This window comes from Fundulus heteroclitus, chromosome 5 (assembly GCF_011125445.2).
Source record: "Fundulus heteroclitus isolate FHET01 chromosome 5, MU-UCD_Fhet_4.1, whole genome shotgun sequence".
NCBI lineage: Eukaryota > Metazoa > Chordata > Actinopteri > Cyprinodontiformes > Fundulidae > Fundulus > Fundulus heteroclitus.
Window position 1 is genome coordinate 24467616 of NC_046365.1, and position 17320 is coordinate 24484935.

General features: G+C 40.0%; 2 protein-coding genes across 4 annotated transcripts; one reads left to right on the plus strand and one right to left on the minus strand.

The window, feature by feature from the left end:
• Positions 1 to 2995: 2995 nt before the first annotated feature.
• LOC105917294 (keratin, type I cytoskeletal 20) lies at positions 2996 to 12791 on the minus strand. The gene is made up of 9 exons (XM_012852062.3): positions 12451 to 12791; positions 9841 to 9966; positions 8288 to 8370; positions 7984 to 8140; positions 7733 to 7894; positions 7125 to 7250; positions 3880 to 4109; positions 3754 to 3791; positions 2996 to 3650 (listed from the first exon to the last, which is right to left on the minus strand). Exons 1-9 carry the CDS (start codon positions 12703 to 12705, stop codon positions 3544 to 3546), a joined length of 1284 nt encoding a protein of 427 aa, XP_012707516.2. The 5' UTR covers positions 12706 to 12791; the 3' UTR covers positions 2996 to 3543.
• A 3533-nt stretch (positions 12792 to 16324) lies between these two features.
• LOC105917290 lies at positions 16325 to 17315 on the plus strand. 3 transcript variants are annotated; one of them, XM_012852056.3, is made up of 3 exons: positions 16325 to 16678; positions 16773 to 17015; positions 17151 to 17315. In XM_012852056.3, exons 2-3 carry the CDS (start codon positions 16775 to 16777, stop codon positions 17228 to 17230), a joined length of 321 nt encoding a protein of 106 aa, XP_012707510.2. In that variant the 5' UTR covers positions 16325 to 16678; positions 16773 to 16774; the 3' UTR covers positions 17231 to 17315. The 3 variants fall into 3 exon arrangements, with proteins under 3 accessions (XP_012707510.2, XP_035993150.1, XP_035993151.1); XM_036137257.1 differs by having other exon boundaries at positions 16325 to 17015; XM_036137258.1 differs by having other exon boundaries at positions 16325 to 17015; positions 17134 to 17224.
• Positions 17316 to 17320: the final 5 nt, after the last annotated feature.

The following is a 17320-nucleotide window of genomic DNA, read 5'->3' on the forward strand; positions in this document are numbered from 1 at the left end:
ATTGGAAAAGAGTAGCATTTATTTGTATTTGCGTTGAACCTGAAGTCGTTAGGTAATAGAACCGCCGTTTGTAGCAACATCCACCCCAGCAAATAAAAAAAAACATTAAAACCAACTCAACAATCAAGAATCCTTACTTTTCTTATTAAATTTATTTTATTCTCTTAAAACCTAGCCGGACCTCTTTTTTTTGATTAAAGATTCACGCAAATGACTCAGGGCAAGTCCAAAATCATCAGAACATATTTCTGCTACATGAGCAAAAGAAGCTCCTGAGTTCAACGTGTGCAAACTTTTCCCACCGCCCAACATGAACTCTTCCGGATCAATTTAATCCCTGCAGTTTATGGATCCACACAACGGCAAACACAGGAAAATTCACGTGTAAATAAAAGTTGATAACGCTGCCGTTCACCCGCTCTCTGTTTGTTTGTCTCGCTGTTTAGCCTCGTTTTAACGCCGTTGAGTCTTGCCCACGCTCACCTTTCTTACAGTCACAGTGGACCTATTGTACTTTTCGGCGTGCTGAGTGATTGATGGCGATGGTATGTGTGGCGATAAACCAAGGTGTGGTTGTGGTTTCTGTGTGAACGGTGCTTGGAAGCTTTGTATTTGCACGCTCTTTTTTGCTGAATGAAGTAATCAGTGTTGCGTTCATGGCTCACTCCAAACCTCACCACAGATTCAAATAGATTTATGAGCAGTTAAGTGGGTTATCATTGCACATAAGTTGGAGATGAGCTTGTGGTCGAGGCGACAGGAATATGTATAATTCTTTTTCACACATTTTTTTTTTCCTGCGTCGCACGCTCCAGGGACTAATCATGGGGTGAAAGTCTGATTAAAGTCTTAGTAGAAAGTGCCTTCCTGGTATAAGAAAATGACCTTCAGCTCAGTATGAGGAAAAAAAACCAGAATGTCTGTTATGTGCAGAAACACGAAGATATCCCTGGGCGTGGATTTCTGTGTGCGGCCAAGGCATTCACACACGCCGTGCAGGGCAGAGCGAACGCCAGGATGACTCACAGCTCCAGTCAGGTGGTTTTTGGCTTTGCTCCCGTGTCTTTTTGTTTTGTTTCATGCTCTGTTTCTCGTTGGAGCTTCTTCTGATGCCTGCGGGGACACAGCCACACCTTAGACAGGTTTTCATGCAAAGGCTGCAATGAATTCAAAGGCCTGGAAAGTTACAGCTAGCTGCAAGACATTTTTCCTGTATAGATGAGAAGAATTAAAGTTGAATATTTCAATAAAGAGGAAATGATGCATAATTAAAGCTGTAATTATGTGGTTTTGTTGTTATAATAGAGATAACTGCGGTTAAGTTATAAAAAAAATGTTTCATTTCCTGAGGATCTTTGTACAGACATGAAGTGTGATAGAAGATAAAATGTTATAGTAGAACATACCTAGATCTGAAAATGCACATGTTCGAGGAGCTATTTGTTTTTACTGTTTCACACCAGGAGGAAGCACTTTGAAAAATAAGGATTTACTGATCAGAATTTTGTGTCTGAACGTATTTTTGAGGCCAGGGTTCCCCCACCCTACACTCATCTGACCAATAAACAGACTGAGCACAGTCACATGGTTTGGAGTGCAGCGTAGATTTGGTTCACTTGTAGTTTTCTTTGTGTGAAAAGAAACCAAACCACCGGAAAAGGTAACAACTTAAACTCCTCAACCAATTTGAGGCAAAGTAGATAAATCACAGGAGTAAAAAAAAAAGTCCTGAATGTGGCCCTAACCTCTAATATAGAAAGATGTAGACTAAGAACATTATTCAAAATAAGTTCTCTTGTCCTAACGCTCTTAGCGGGAATTGGAGATGAATTGGACTTGTTCTTCATATAAAGGGTCTTGAAGTGGCGTTTATTCAGGAAGGGCCCTTCATACATAAAACTAAATCAAGCTATAAACTTTTCTAACTTCCTGTAAAATCTAGCTGTGCTGCAGTGCTAACTCTTCACTATAGTGTGTTTTTAGAATTCTTTCTTGTATCTCGATTTATAAATAATGTGTTGTTTTCAGGGGAAGTTCCTGTTTAGCTAAGCTGTTAAATTCTTTGGCCTCCAAGATGCTGCAGCACCATTGGCCCACCCCTACCTACCTCAATTATTATTACGGGCAAATCTGATATCAGTATTTGACTTTTGAAGACTCTCTGCAAGTTAAATAAAGTTGGTTTGCTCTGCTTTAGCACTGTTGTTTTAACATTTGAACTGTTGAGGTGAATAAGCTTTACCTTTGTTACCTAAGCTTGATACCGCAGGTGAAACAGTGTGAAAGCCTTTTGACAGAGGATTATGCATGACAGCACTGAATCTAAACAGCTTCAGCACGTTGAAGAATGCAGCAGCACAAAAGCAGCGAAGGGAATGGCAGTCCTTGAAGACTGAGTCACTTTTACCGTTTGAATCACAGCATTAATCCTAAACCTTTGACAAAGAAATCTTTGATGCCTTCAAAATGACCAGCAAGTCATAACTTCACCTCTTTGAGAACCATAAAAGTCTAATCTTTGTACTTAAGCAACATTTTCCTCTCCGTGCTTCTTTGCCAAAGTACTTCCAGCATTGGCTCCTTTTCCTCTGGGACTTATAAAATGCCAATGGTAGGCCTGAAAAGCATCGGCTTCGCGTATTCAACACATAATTAACTCACTGGCAGTAAATCAAGCTAATCACACTTGGAAACATCTCTTTTGCTGCAACAATCTGTTTCCATTTTAGCAAACTGAGGTTATGCAAGATGCAGCTGTGCCAGAGCATTTTCAGAAAGAGACAACAGAGACACCCAGTGGTTAGAGCTCAATTTACATCAACGATACATTTATATGCTCTATTTATGTTTCTATTTTTCTTTTATTTAATATAATATGCCCAAGAAATCTCCTTGGGATTTGTGAAACCTTTACAGTTTTATACAATTTTTTTCTATCTTTAGTGACTATGATTAACTTCCAGGGGTGATTGAATGCCAGCTATGGTCAAAATGATAGAATACAGTAGCTTTTATTGCCATTGTCTCACACAATGACCATCGGTTTTACAGCTTTCGTTTGGCAGTGTGAATATCAAATACAGATATATACAAAATAACATTACATTTTAAATAAAACGAAGGTTAACAGAAATCGGGATATTTACTGCATTCTGTCCATTAAGCCATATGGGGGGTTAGTTTAGACCGCATAGGCATAAAAGCTGTTTCTGGGTCTGCTGGATTTGGTTTTTAAAGTTCCAAATCATTATTAGATGAAAGTGGAGAGGGGAAAAAAACAATCTTTGTGGAGTCTGTTGTGACGGTGCTGGCTTTCTTTTGAAGTCTGCGCAAATTATACACATTTATGAGCCATAGTTGACAACCTCAACTCTGTTTTTGAAATATTTTATTTTAGTTTCAGGTTAATATTTTTTTCCAAAAGCAAAGACCAGCACATAAACCAAGTGTGTTACATTTTCAAGTCTGAAGATAATACCTTAAAAGAACATCTGGCAAAGTAAAATCTGCAGGTAAATAATTAACCCAGCAGGTTTTGGTAAGTTACTGGATGGTGTGCACTTGGGTGTCAACAGAAGAGGACACAACCTTTCCATCAACCAGTTCCTCCACAATGGTCTTCACTCTCTTCTCGATGAGGGGTTTTTGCTCTGCAAAAAGCACAAAACGTCAGTCTACTGCAACAGGAGAACCTGTCTGGGCTTTTACTACAAAAGGCAGCAGGATCGCAGGGTGAAAGGTTGGGATTCATACCTTCAACTTGCTCCGTCACCTGCTTGATGATCACTGCCCTGTGAAGAAAGTGAAAGTTATGATAGCGTAATCACTTCTGCTGCTGCGACTGGGTTCTTTGGTCAAGTTTGAGTGAAAATGCCTCACTTCTTTTGCTCATACGCCTCTCCTTCCAGCAGCCTCCTGTACTCTACGATCTCCGCCTCCAGCCTGGTCTTCAGGTCCAGCAGCGAGGAGTACTTGATATGCAGCTGTGCCATAGACGCCTGCAGGGCCTGCAGCTCCGTCTCCAGGGCGGTGGTGACCGTCTGGTACTGGCTGAGCTTCACAGAGTACTGGCTGTTCACGTCAGAGATGTTCTGCTGCATGCACAGCATCTGGAGGCCAGGCAGAAGCAAACGTGAGGAATGGGGCTACATTTCACGTTGATTGGTGGATGAGTCTCAGCTTGTAAGACTTATAGTACTTTGTTGGTATGAAAAAAAAAAAACGGTTTTCTTGCTTTTGTGTCTAATTACTGTTGCTGAGGCACGTCTCCTGAAATAGTTACCCCAAGAGATCATCCTCCCCTAATTAAGGGGAAATGTTAGCACATGTGTTTATCGTGTAGCTTGTTGGAGCAGCAGCTTATCTAGAGCCGGGAGGAAGCAGCTCATCAGGAGGGCCAGCTCACTTCTAGGATGCTCCCCAGACTCAATGCAGGTTGTGGGAGACAAAATGACTCAAGCTAACATCTCAGTGTCTCCCATCCCATGCAAGAAGCTGACAAAGCAAATAAGCATTATCGCAGGTCCTCCCTCCCAGGAGCTGGTAGACTTTACAACTATCACTGCTCCAAACAAACTCAATGAGTGTTCATCATTTCTGCTGTTTTTGCATTTGTTTTTCCATTCTTAAAACTAGTATATTGGTGTTTTTTATGCATACATATAGACATACTTTGCACTTTTTAAACGACTCTACTCAGTTGCACACTTCTTTAATTTCTTGACAATGCGATAGTCAAGAAAATTCCTTACATTGTAAATTTGCTCTTTGCTGTTAGTACACCCGAATCTCCCCACTGTGGGACAACAAATGATCTTGATGTCAGAGTGCATAAAATCCTTGACATTAATGGATGGAAGAGTTTCCTTTCGGTGCAGGTCTGAAACAAAAAGGTTTCCTGTTTAGGAATGCTTTTCGATAGTTTGGGAGCTAATCTTGCTGTCAACATTTGGTTTAGATGTGCATGACAAACATCGAAGTTTACGTCGAGTCATCATGGGCATGACTGTTATGTGGATTTGGGTCTTTTTAAATGATGCATTTGAGTCACACATTTCCCAGGACAAAACCATTTTTAAAACAATCTAAGCGTTGTCAAAAACAAGACTGTGCTGCGCAAGTTTGAACTCATAGTTATCCTCGCAGGGGCAAAATTATACAAATATTTGATTAGCGTCTTTACAAGTTGCCCTTCAGAGCCTCCCATCCCCGGAGTTTAAGCTTCTGCCGTAGTTCTGGCAGCAAACATGACCGCCCTTGTTGGCAGAAATGCTAGAGCTGGTTTAACCTCCTTAAGATCCAAGAATTTTGGTCCAAACACAGACTTTAAGGCACCTGAAAGAAGGCTGAAAAAGTCAGTTTCTCTTTAAACACACATGTTTGATCAGTTGAAAACCCTCAATTACAGATCTGTCAGGAGAAAGAAAAATATATGTTTGCAGAGAAACAAATACTTTTTAGGAATCAAAAAGCCTAAGTTTAGTTTACAATTCTCTGGTTCTAAGAGGTTAAAATGTTTGTCTTCGGCTTTAACCCTTACATGACTAATATGGTGGTAGGGTTTGGAGGGTTGGTTTAGGAAAGGCATTCCAGCTTAATGTGAGTCTGCTTTATTTATTTCAAATTAATTTTTAAGTGTTTTTGTGATTCCTGGCCAAGTTTCAATCATTTGAGCCAGACCTCGTCCCTCAGATGAAAGGAAATCAATTGGGATGTCCAGGACAATAGTAAGAACAGCCAGGCTGAAGTCCATCATGGACCTGGAGCTGCTGGAACATCCGTGTCACCATTCGAAGTGAAGCCAGTTTAACATTCATTGAAGTAAGAGGTAGAAGCCCATATTTTAAATCAGGGACCTTCAAGGTCGACTAAAATCTGAAGCTGCACACATGGACAAGCTTAATGACTTCTGGAGAAAAACATTCTGGTTAGACGAGACAAAGACTAAGCTGTTTGTCCAAAAATAACAAAATTAATGTTTGGAGGAGTCAAGTTCAACGTTTTTGAACCTAATTAGACTAAACCGTCCTTCAAGCATGGTGGTGGTTGAATGATGCTGAGGGTCTATTTCGGTTCTTCTGGTACTGGTTGGTGATTTGCACAAAACAGATGGAATAATAAAATTAGGCCTACCTCCAAATTTTCTAACTTCACCAATTAAAGGCTAGATGATTAAAAATGAGACACTTCCAGTAGAGAAATGATCACAAACACACTTCATAACTGGTTCTGGAATGGCCTGGACCTCAGCCTCATTAAAAACTGTATAAACTATGTTTAAAACCAGACTCTGTGACAATGAACCAGCACATCTAATTGAACTCTTCCATTTGTGATAGGAAGGTTGATCAAACGTTTGGCCAGAATTATGCCAGAACCTTGCGGATGGTTACAAAAAGTGCCTGTTTTCTCTGCTGCTTGTGACTGACATTTCAACACGTGTAATTTGACATCTTTGAGCCTGCTTGGATTAAAGAAAATACACAATTTTCCAGGGCAACACCAAATCTCGTTGCTAAAAACTATCGATGATGTATATTTTATCACCATCGTAGCCTGGAAAAAGGATGGTGTCAGCATCATTAACAGCCTTTGAATTGATATTACATTTATGCTCATAATGGGTGGGAGTAAATCTTAGATTTTAATAGTGAATGTGCTGTCTGGGGTTCCTGGCTAACATACACTTTGGTTTTAAAGATTTAGAAAGTTTCATCCTGAGCAGAAACCTTCATGAACGGCATCCCAGCTGTTGATAACCAGCGGGAGCCTGAAGCCTCACTTCCTCATCATGGTTTCATTCACGCTAATAATAAAATTATAAATTATAAATCAGAAGCTGGCAAATGGAGCTGCATATAAACTAAATATCTTTTCTTTTAAATGTCCCTCCATGTGCCGTCCATTGTAGACCTTCACTGCAGAATCTGCTCTCATTGCAGTGGAGAGAATTTTACTTTTACTTTAAAGGGAGTTTCTTTTTTTTAAGTCAAGAAAAAATTATCACTATGAGCTTGTCACATTTTTCCATCAGGGCGTGTGTCTGCTGATTTAAGGTTAAAGGAAAAGTTTTATCTTTGAAACCAGGCGTGTTTTCCTAATCAGTTCGACCGTCCGCGGCTCACCTCGGTGCACAGAGACTGCCGGCTTATCTCCAGAGCCTGGTAGGTCCTCTTCAGCTTGGAGATCTCTGAATGGTACGTCTTCACCTCTGTCGTGCAGGTGAGGATTTGTTCTTGGAGAGTTTCCGTCTATCTCACAAGCACACGAGAACAAACACAAAGAACAGCTTTTCATTTTCTTTTAATGCATCTGAAGGTTCTGGGATATTCTCACCACAGGTCTCACACGTGAGAGTCGAGTCACAAGTCACGATTAACAAGCCCCAAATCCAAGTCCTATGGTTTAAATCTCAAGTCTTTAACAGTATGTAATGAAAACTCCTTTCATACTATACAAAAAAACTGAAAAAGTGTTTGTAAAGTCACAAAACATTTAAAATAAATCCTTTGTATGAATGTTTAACTTCTTTCTTCAAGGTTTTCAGCCCTACAATTGGATAGGAAACCTTTTCAGGGTGTCTCCTACCTTTTCCTTGTTGGCATCTGGGCTCTCTAACCTGTTTCTTGGCTTTAATTAGAGCATCATTTCAAGCCGTCAAAGCCGTGACTCAAGTCTGACTCGATTCAAGCCATCAAGTCAAAGTCCAAACCTCCTGTACCTCCTTCCTCACCTTGGACTGGAACCATTTCTCGACTCCCTCCTTGTTCTTCTTCATGATGGCTTCGTACCGCTCCCTCATCTCCTCCAGGACCTTCTCCAGATCGATGGACTCATCGCCGTCCACTTCTACGTTAACCTTCCCCGCGCCCTGCAGTCGCAGCTGCTCCATCTCCTGCAGCGGGCCACACAGGAAACCTTTTATTTTCTGCCCAGATCCTCCTCTTCAGACACTATTATAGTTGCACAGACGGCAACTCTCACCTCTTTGTGACTGTTGGACATGCAGATTAGATCCTCCTTCGTTTCCTCCACGGTCATCTCCAGGCTGCTGATGGCGAGAGTCAGGCAGTCCCGCATCCCTCGGAGTTGAAGCACGTCAGCCTCCACCGTCTTCCTCATGTTCATCTCCATCTCATACCTACCATTGTTATGAAAGCGTCAGCATGTAATCAAAGAAAATCTAACTAAAGTTTCCGGTCAGGCGTTCCGATCGTACAGAATTTGACTCCTCTGGACTTTGACTGATTAACTGTATCGAACGGCTCTTATTTAAGCGCTAACTCACTTGTTTTTAAAGTCATCTGCTGCAAGTTTGGAGTTCTCAATCAGCAGGAGCATCCTCTGGTTCTCCAAATAGGCTTTTGAGATCTGAAAGCAAAGGAGAGGAGACGTTTGTGCCCCAGCATCAACACACGATTGATCTGCATCCAATCTAGAGCCGTCTGAAGAATAACTCAGCAGGATGGGGCCAGTTAGCATAATGTGAAGAAAATGTGCTCACTTTGGGCGGTTCGAGTTACTGCACAACACTTTGAAGGGATTCAAATTGGCCTCATAGATTATTTATAAAACAAAACATTAAATCTGTCATTTATGCACCAAAACGGGAAGTATGATTTTGATAGAGGTGGGGTGGGAAAAATCAGGATGCTATCAATGGAGAGCGGCTCTCTGCTGTTCATCATTACAATAAAAGGCGACAGCTCGACTGTAATGTGTTCATCCTGTGACAAAAGCATTGCAGAGGGAAGTCTTTTAAGAAAAAGCAAACTGGAAACCAAAATGTCTGGCTCCTGAAATGCCCCAAATTGATCCTATTTTATCAGTGGTGCCTCAACTATTCATCTACAAGATGATGGGATTAAAACTTCACAGTAAATCTTGTCAGAGGGAAGGTAGTCTAACGAATTGTGCTGTTGGAGCTAGGAGCTTTAAGCCTGTTACCATGTATCTGTATTTATTTCTAAGCAATAAAACCTCCTCCGCTTTCAAGCCATCGACTTGCTGGCAGTTTTGGCTTCCTGTTAAAAAAACATATTTGAACGTGGCGAACAAATAAAAATGATTTTAAGGAGTTGTTGCAGATTATTAACTTCTTATAGGGTTAACTAAGGGGCTATTTCTCTGTTGTTGTTTTGTTCTTTTTTGGAACATGTATTTTGATTACAATGAATCAGATAAATGTATACTCTTATCTTATTTGTGAAAACACAAAAAGAGCATTTTCAAGGCTTGTCCAGCCATTCAGACACCTTAGATAAAGACAAGCATGAAAGTCTCTAAATATGGGACAAGTTAACCTAGAATGAATGTTTCTACATTCAATACAAATTGTTTAAAACACGGTCTGCTATTTGTGAAATGGTAATTACTAAAAAATTAAATAAAAGGAATTATTAGTTCTCTTAAAATGATTGGTAAAATACCATATCATCTTGTTTTCCTATAAAGACAAATTAATATGTATTATGGGTTGTTTTCTTCTCCTCAATTTCGTCATCTGGTGTGCAACAGATGGATAACCTCAAAACTTTAATTATGTTATCTCGCTTATCGTTAAAGTACATTTTGTGTTTATATTGCATCCTTAGGTATGTGCCTGATTGTTTTTAGTACTTTACATCCTTAGCTTAATGCACTGTCTGCTGTGATTCTTTGCTTGTTCCTCCATTTTTAACCTCAGCAAAGCTTCCTTGCTTTACATCTAACTGCATGAAAGGCGCTTCATAAATAAAATCTCACTGATTAATTTAAGAAGCAGTCGTTTCTATCCTGACATGATGCTCTGCCCTACGCGTTCTCGCTCTTGTGTGCTGTCATGTGAAATGTGAGCGGTACCTCTGCTTTCAGATCCTCGATGGTGGAAAAGTAGGATTTGTAGTCTTTGGTGACGTAAGTTTTCTTCATGCAGAACTCGTCGATGTTCAGCTGCAGCTCCTTGTTCCTGTTGTCCAGAAAGCGCACCTGGAAAAACCCAGTTCAGTCAGTGTTTCAAGCTACCTCAGTTAAAGACACTCTGAGCTGTAGAGTTAAATAGTCTGTTAAATGTTGCTGATATTTAACACTGTTTAATGTGTTCTTTAATGAATATCAATGAAGACCTCCTCTGATCCATGTTGGTGACGAAAGACAACAAATATGGAAAATTATTTCTAGAAATCAGCATCTCTACACGTATGACATGTTATTAAAACTTCTCCCAAAATTATGATGTCTGAACTCTCCAGAACACCTGAATTAGTCAAAAATATTAAATATGAACTTTTTTTCATGCATCATTTTCTGCAAATCAGTGCTGGAAGTGACAACATTTTTGTTTGAAAATTAGGATAAATGTCAGCATTTTGTAGATTAAAGCTAAGACGGTTATTTTAGTCAACAAACAATAAAAAGCAGTAACGTTTTTGCCGTGATCTCCTAATTTTTACTCTGAACTATAAAAGAGCAGCTTTCAAATATTTAAAAATTTGCAGTTTTCTTCTGCAATGTGAACATAATAATTGTTGAATTAACAGTCTGACACAAAAAATATCTAGAATAAAATCAAGATAAATTTCAAAATGTGTTTATCTAAGAAAGATTTTAATTCATTCTTGAATTTTGTATTTTCCATTAAAGTGTATTTTAAGTCTTTTCAGGTTCTGGTAACTAGTAGTAAACAAAAAAAGAGGATTACAACACTAAATATTAAAGTGAAACATGAATCATTTCTCTTTTTTATCGGTTAAAAATAGATGCGCAGAAACTTTACATTTTGGGTTAAATTTTAGGTGCATGTTTAAAATTATGATAATTCTAAACAGGAACCTAATCCTGCGACGTTCGTGACGGCAGGGGGCGCCATTTCCTCTGCACGACTCAAAGGTGTTAGTTATTTTAACACGAAACAAATCTAAAGTGAACCGAAACATAGAAAATGAACAAATATCTAAAATCATGATGACTTTGGATGAGGGGATGTTGGATGAGAACAAAAGATTTGTTGGATTTTGTATCACATCGTAATCTGGATGTAAAAAATAATCCCACCAGTCAAACATGGAGTAGTGACCTCACTGGATGGACAATGTACCTTAATAGCACAAACTTAGATTTAAAAGGCTAAAAGGAGGCAAATATTTAGTTTCTTTTTGCCAGGAGTTTTTTTTTTTTTTATTAATTTAATTGTGAAAAGAAAATCCTTCTAATTGTTTTTTGACAACTATTATTTTTAATTCAGTATTTTCCATCGTTTTTGGTTTCTGATGAGATAATTTAATCACCACAACATGCTTGGACCCAGCTTCTGATCATCTGCAGTAATCTCTTTGAATTTGATTAAAACTGGGGTTCTTTAAGGTCTCTACATCTTTTGGTAATTAGATTGCTTTAAAAATAAAAAAATAAATTAAGTAATGAAAACAATTGGTGCATTCTTGCTTTTGAAACGGAATCGTTTAAAACAAAATGCTTGTCTTTCTTTTTCTTTAGGTGGAAAACAAATGAGTAGAAATTAAGATTTGGTGAGATTTTCAAATAATAACAGTGCTTTATTTGCACTCTCCAAGAAAAGGGTCTGTCTATATATATATATATATATATATATATATATATATATATATATATATATATATATATATATATATATATATATATATTAAAAGCTTTGATAATTTTGGTCAAGGCATTTTTTGGATAGTTTTGTAGCATTTTGAGCCACATTGTGAGCTAGATTTGAAAACCTTCACCTGTTACCTTATGAGTAAGTAAGTAATTAAGTTTATTATTTATATATCACATTTACAACAACCTCAGCAGACCAAAGTGCTTAACAACAATACCATCACAGGTAAATAAAGGATAAAACAGTAAATAAAACTAAGTTTGATAAAAAAAAAAAATTTAAGAAATTAAAATAAAATACCAGAAAATAACAATACGGGGGAAAAAAGGAAGACATAGTTAATTTCAGATTATAGTAATTTCTCAAGAACTGTCAGTAACAACGCCACAGGGTGTTACACATACTTTAAGAGCAAATGTTTAGATGTAGATGCTGTCAGAATATATGAAAATGGATCAATACAAGATTCTGTTTACCTTCAAATTTTTCCCCTTATGTTTCAATGGAAAAACTAAATTGAATCAAATATAAATTTCTTCTTGTCTGTTTTTGACAACAACAAAAAAAGAGGGAAAAGAGGTATGTCCATTAATTTAAATGTTAACAAAAATCCAATTATTTTCATCACTGGTTACTGATGAGATCTCCTGGAGGAGAGCATGAAGATGTGATCAAATATCAAGAGAAATTACATGCTTCAGACCTGAAGCTAAAACAGACCAGATCTCTGAAGTCACCTGCTTTATAGAACAATTTCAGTTCCTTTTGTCCTGATGAGCTACTTTTCTTACATCTGCGGAAAGGTGCGTCTTTGCAGCCTAAGTTTAGGAACAATCGGGTCTTACTTTCTCCAGGTAGGAGGCCAGACGGTCGTTAAGGTTCTGCATGGTGAACTTCCCTCCGGTGGTTAACTCGCCACCTGTGGCCAGAGAGCCCGAGTGGCCGAAGACAGAGGAGGAGGAGGAGATGCGCGTCCCGTAGCCGCCCGCTCCTCCATGCACGCTGGGAGCGCTGCAACGAAGATACCCTTTGGAGGTACGCTGTCGCATCCATCCGCCCACAGTGGCGCTGGAGCTGAAGTTCTGCTGTCTGACAGACATGATGCTCCTGAGCTGGAGGAGGAGTAGGTGTGAGAGGTGCTGGCCCACAGGAAGGGTCTGGTCTGTCTCTGCCGTGGACAGCTGGGCTCTTTATAGGGAGGAGGTAGTGTCAGGGCCCCACAGCATGACAGCCAGAGGTATGCGCTGCAGATAATAGAGATTTGCAAGTAAATGGGTGTGCGTGGAGGAGTCTTTGTGCCAGACAGGTTAAATGAGCCAGTTCTGCAACTCAAAACTGATCATTAGACAGATTTTCAGCAAGATGCTAGAGCATGTGGGGCATGCCTGAAGGACTTTGGGTGGTTTCAAAGCTGCAATTCCTGAAACGCCATCAGAGACATTATCAGATATTCGGTGAAAACATTGAGAAAAACTCCCATTTTAGCACGCTTTTCTCTGTAGATTGTTACACGTTATGTCTGAATACAGACATAAAATGTAACCTTGTTGGTGCATTCAATTTGGATTTTATGTGATAGACCACCACAAAATACTGCATTATCGTGGAAGTGGGGAAAACTCATATTAAGACTTTTACTGATATGACTAAATAAAATCCAGTGCAAGTAACAGCCTTCAAAGGTCGGCTAGGGAAGGAGTCTAATATTCAGAAATGCAGCTAAGAGGTATATGGGGACTCTGGAGGAGCTGCAGAGGCCCACAGCTCAGATGGAGGACTCTGTAAACAGGGCATTAATCATTCATAAAGTCTATGTGACAAAATGCATAAAACTTTAACTGGTACAAACTATTACTATTTAAATACATTTATTTTAGTTGAGGCCTTTGCAGCGACTCTTCAGGTAATCTGTTAGCTTTAGTCAAAGGCTGAGAGAGCAGACCTGAGGGGCTGTTGGGACACTTTTATGGCAGCTTCAACACTTTCCCAGGGTGAAAACTCTGATGGCTCTTTGAAGTCTTTTATTATTATTGTCCTGTTTTTGGCATTTCTATTTCTTCAGTTCCTCAGTTCAAAGGGAAGTGACACTCAGTTAATGATGGATTCAAATCCTGACAGCTTAAAAGTGAAGGACAGAGAAGTGAATTCACTCTCTGTTCGGGAATGAAAAGCATTCAAATGTGAGGCGGTTAGAAACTAATGGTCCCAAAAGTAATTCTGCATTAGGGAGAAATGCAGCCGACCAGGAACGTCCTGAAGGACACGCTGCGGGTCAGGGAGGCTGAAACTCAGGCAGGACCTGCTGAATATCTCCTCCTATTTAGTTCCTATCTGTCTCGATTATTTCTCTTAAGGATTTTGTTCCATGCACATTTGATTTCAGGATTTAATTACTGCCTCTCATCTAACTTAGATTTACGTTTATTGATCCAGTTCAGATGGGACTGAATGAGTCTGGATAGACAGTCATCCACTGAACGTACATTTTTACATAACATCTAGGACCTTAAAAGCTTTTACTGATTGGATTTGATCTGAGTTCAGTTTCTCACTTTTATTTCCTTTTTACATATTATTTGGTATTTAAGCTGGTGGATGTGTGCACCGTTGGACTGGTGCAGGTGAACAGCAGCTGTGGGAGACCCTGAGGAAAATTTAATGGCTGACAGTTGGAAGACCAAACAACAATTTTTCTTTCCTGCACGATAAACAAGAACTGAATCAATGTTCACAACTACCAAGACAAAAAGAACTTGTCCTCAGAGTTTGAGTTTAATGCGTTTCATTTATTTCCTGCAGTAAGCAGAGATTGCACCAACATAAGCCCATTTCTTCCAAAGCTTCTTTTAGTTTTGTTCTTTTTGAGGAAACTGGTCTGGTCTAAAACTGCATGAAGTAGCTGCTCGCCCTCGGTGTGTTTTGTCAAAGTTACAGATCTGCTTTTTACCGGAAAGAAACTCGACAAACATTTCTGGGAGGAATCTCGGTCTATTTTCATCTGCGAAAACAATCTAAAAGCAACAGAGACAATTTCCTGCTGCCTTTTACTGATAAAGAGGGCGTGTGTTCATCTCTGAATGTGCAAATCTGATCAGGCGTGAAAGCCGGCCCCGTCTGTGGGTCTTTATCAGATTAGGCCGATGCGTCCAATGTTGCACAAATAGATATTTGTGATTATTGCTGCAACAAGGAAATACCAAAAATAGAAATTCTGTGTTGTCTTGACATACTTTCAGAAGTTAGACTCTCAATGGGATCGCTTTTCCTACCAGCTGCTGAAGCTTTTTTTACAGCCGGGTTCCCCTTCTGTTTAATCCAGAATCATTCATATGCCCTTTATTTAAAAGCAGAAGGCGCTTTAAACAAAGACAAAACCAATCTCTCCATTTCAGGAAGAACATTCAGGAGGAAAAAAAAAAAAAAAGATATAAGAGGGGGAGTCTGACTGCCCAGAGCCGTCAAAGGTGAAGGGTTTGAGAAAAGAGCAGCAATAACAACAAAAAGTGGGGCGTGGCCAGGTTAGCTGGACCTGAAACCACATGAAGTATGAGAGAAACCTGCAGGAAGGTTTACAGAAGGGAAAATAACCAGAAAGTGTGGGAAACTAATGTTTTTTCAGCATCCCGTGGGACAGGACACTCTGACTGTGGGACAAATGACTGGTTTGAGTCCTGAGATAAAGGTCCTGTGTTCCTGCTGCTCTACGAGGATGTAGATCACAGCCCCCCCCCCATCGAGGAACTGAACCACTTGAGAAAAAAAATCTATAGCCAATGTACACAGCATTAATGCCTTCTAACCCCTGAGGGTTAGTCGCTAAAAGGATGGCAACACGTCATCAGGGAAGTACAGAGAGCAGCAGCTCATCACCAGATGATCGTTCAGAGCAGGGGTGTCAAACTCATTTCTATATCGGACCACTTTGGCATCATGAAGTCATTAAAATTGATTTCATAATTTCATTCCAGTTCACTTAGAAATAACAACAAATGCACAGTAACATAAAAGTAGCACCCTTAGGCCCTATTTATACAGTTTATCTTAAAAAAAAAGTTGCTATTTGGGGTGAGTAACACTTTAAACACTTATTATTCTGCATTACTTTTTCTCTTTTTGGACATTTCTGGGTTGTTTAAATGTGTTGTGGGAAAACTGACATTTAGTGGTAGGATGCTGCTACTTCACAGTTAAAAAAAAATCCACATTTGCAACAGGAGGCACAGTTTTAGCAACTTTAAAAGGATATATGCCTCTACTTTATGACACGACATGCCAGTTTTGACTCTTGAGGGCCGGATTCAGCCGGCAGGCTTTGAGTTTGACTCGTGGTTCCAAGTCTTTGTGGTAGGAAGGCCTCCCTTCCATCTCCCTAATCTTTAGCTCCCTCCATAGATTCTCAATCAGATTCATGTCCGGACCGCTCCAGAACATTCACATCCGTTTGGTTCTGAAGAGACATGTTGGTAAACTTAAAAGATTACTTTAAACCAGAATCTACCAGGGGTTTTCATAATTTTAGGCCAAACTGTGCGTGGATACAATATTTTATTAAAAACATTTCGGAAAAGAAAAGTTTCTAAATTTTAAAACTAGAAATTCATATATTTTGTATTGGACAGGGTCTCCCGAACGCTAATTGGAAATGATGTAAAATGCTTGCCTTTTTTTCCTTTGTGTGTTTTTACACATCAGGGCTTCTGTAGGTCCTTTAAAGCTGAACCCATATTTACATTAGATGTTCTGTATTGGTTACAAGCAGCACTAAAAACATCATTGAATTTCTTCTTTAAACACATTGACGTGTTTTATTGTTATTGCAGTGTGAAAAAGGGCTTTCCACAAAGGTGAAAAGCACATTTACGGGTTTCAGACATGTTTCCTTTACGCACTTTCTTCCCATGTAATCCGTTTCCCGATCCATCAAATGTTCTCCCACTGAAAGTCGTTATCAGTCTTTGATTTTTTGGCTGCGCCGCTGTCGCTCCCATCGTCCGTATAAAAGAGTCGACCCGCTCACAGGTCTGCAGAGCAACCTCTCTTCTTCAGCGTGAACATCTCATCCCATTCTCACAGGTACGGTACCTTTTATTTCACATTTGCACATAGAAGTGTTTAACGTGAATGTCTAACGGAGATTTTTCTCCCTTTTCTCTCTTCTGGGGATCAGACATGTCGGGGAAAGCCGTTTTGGTCGTTGCACTGCTGGTGGCGCTGCTCGTCTCCGACTCTGCGTCCGCACCTGAGAGCTCTGCAGCCAGGGAGGCGAAGGGCGTAAACGTCCTGCAGCGGCTTCTGGCCAAGAGGGAGAAAGCGAGGGAGGCAGAGGCGGCGGCTCGGGCCGAGAGACGGACGCACCTGTCTGAGGACGATCGGGAGATAATGACCAAGCAGATCATGCAAGCCATCACAGGTATGCTGCACGCCTGCGAATGTTCCCTCTGACTGCCTAATCAGATGGGTGAATGTGCAGAGCGTGATCAGATCTGTGCACTGAGGGGTTCTTTGTGTGTGTCTGTGGTTCAACGTAGGAATGGTTTGTCCACAGAGGTGATGAACTCGGAGTGCATGGCGGACCGGGACTACCAGGGCTGGGTGGACTTTGGACGCAGGGACGCCGCAGAGTGAGGACCGCCCGCCGGAGAGCCTTTTCTGTTCTGGTGTTTTTTTTTTTCTGACTGTACAGAGAAGTTGAAGTTTGACTCCTCCTGAAAAATG

Coding starts and splice junctions, on each gene's coding strand:
- LOC105917294 (XM_012852062.3), bottom strand. CDS start 12,705: ATGTCTGTCAGACAGCAGAACTTCAGCTCCAGCGCCACTGTGGGCGGA. Junction 7,895..7,983: donor TGTCCAACAGTCACAAAGAG/GTGAGAGTTGCC, acceptor GGCCCGCTGCAG/GAGATGGAGCAGCTGCGACT. Junction 4,110..7,124: donor GGCAGTCTCTGTGCACCGAG/GTGAGCCGCGGA, acceptor CCTGGCCTCCAG/ATGCTGTGCATGCAGCAGAA.
- LOC105917290 (XM_036137257.1), top strand. CDS start 16,727: ATGTCTAACGGAGATTTTTCTCCCTTTTCTCTCTTCTGGGGATCAGAC. Junction 17,016..17,150: donor GATCATGCAAGCCATCACAG/GTATGCTGCACG, acceptor GTTTGTCCACAG/AGGTGATGAACTCGGAGTGC.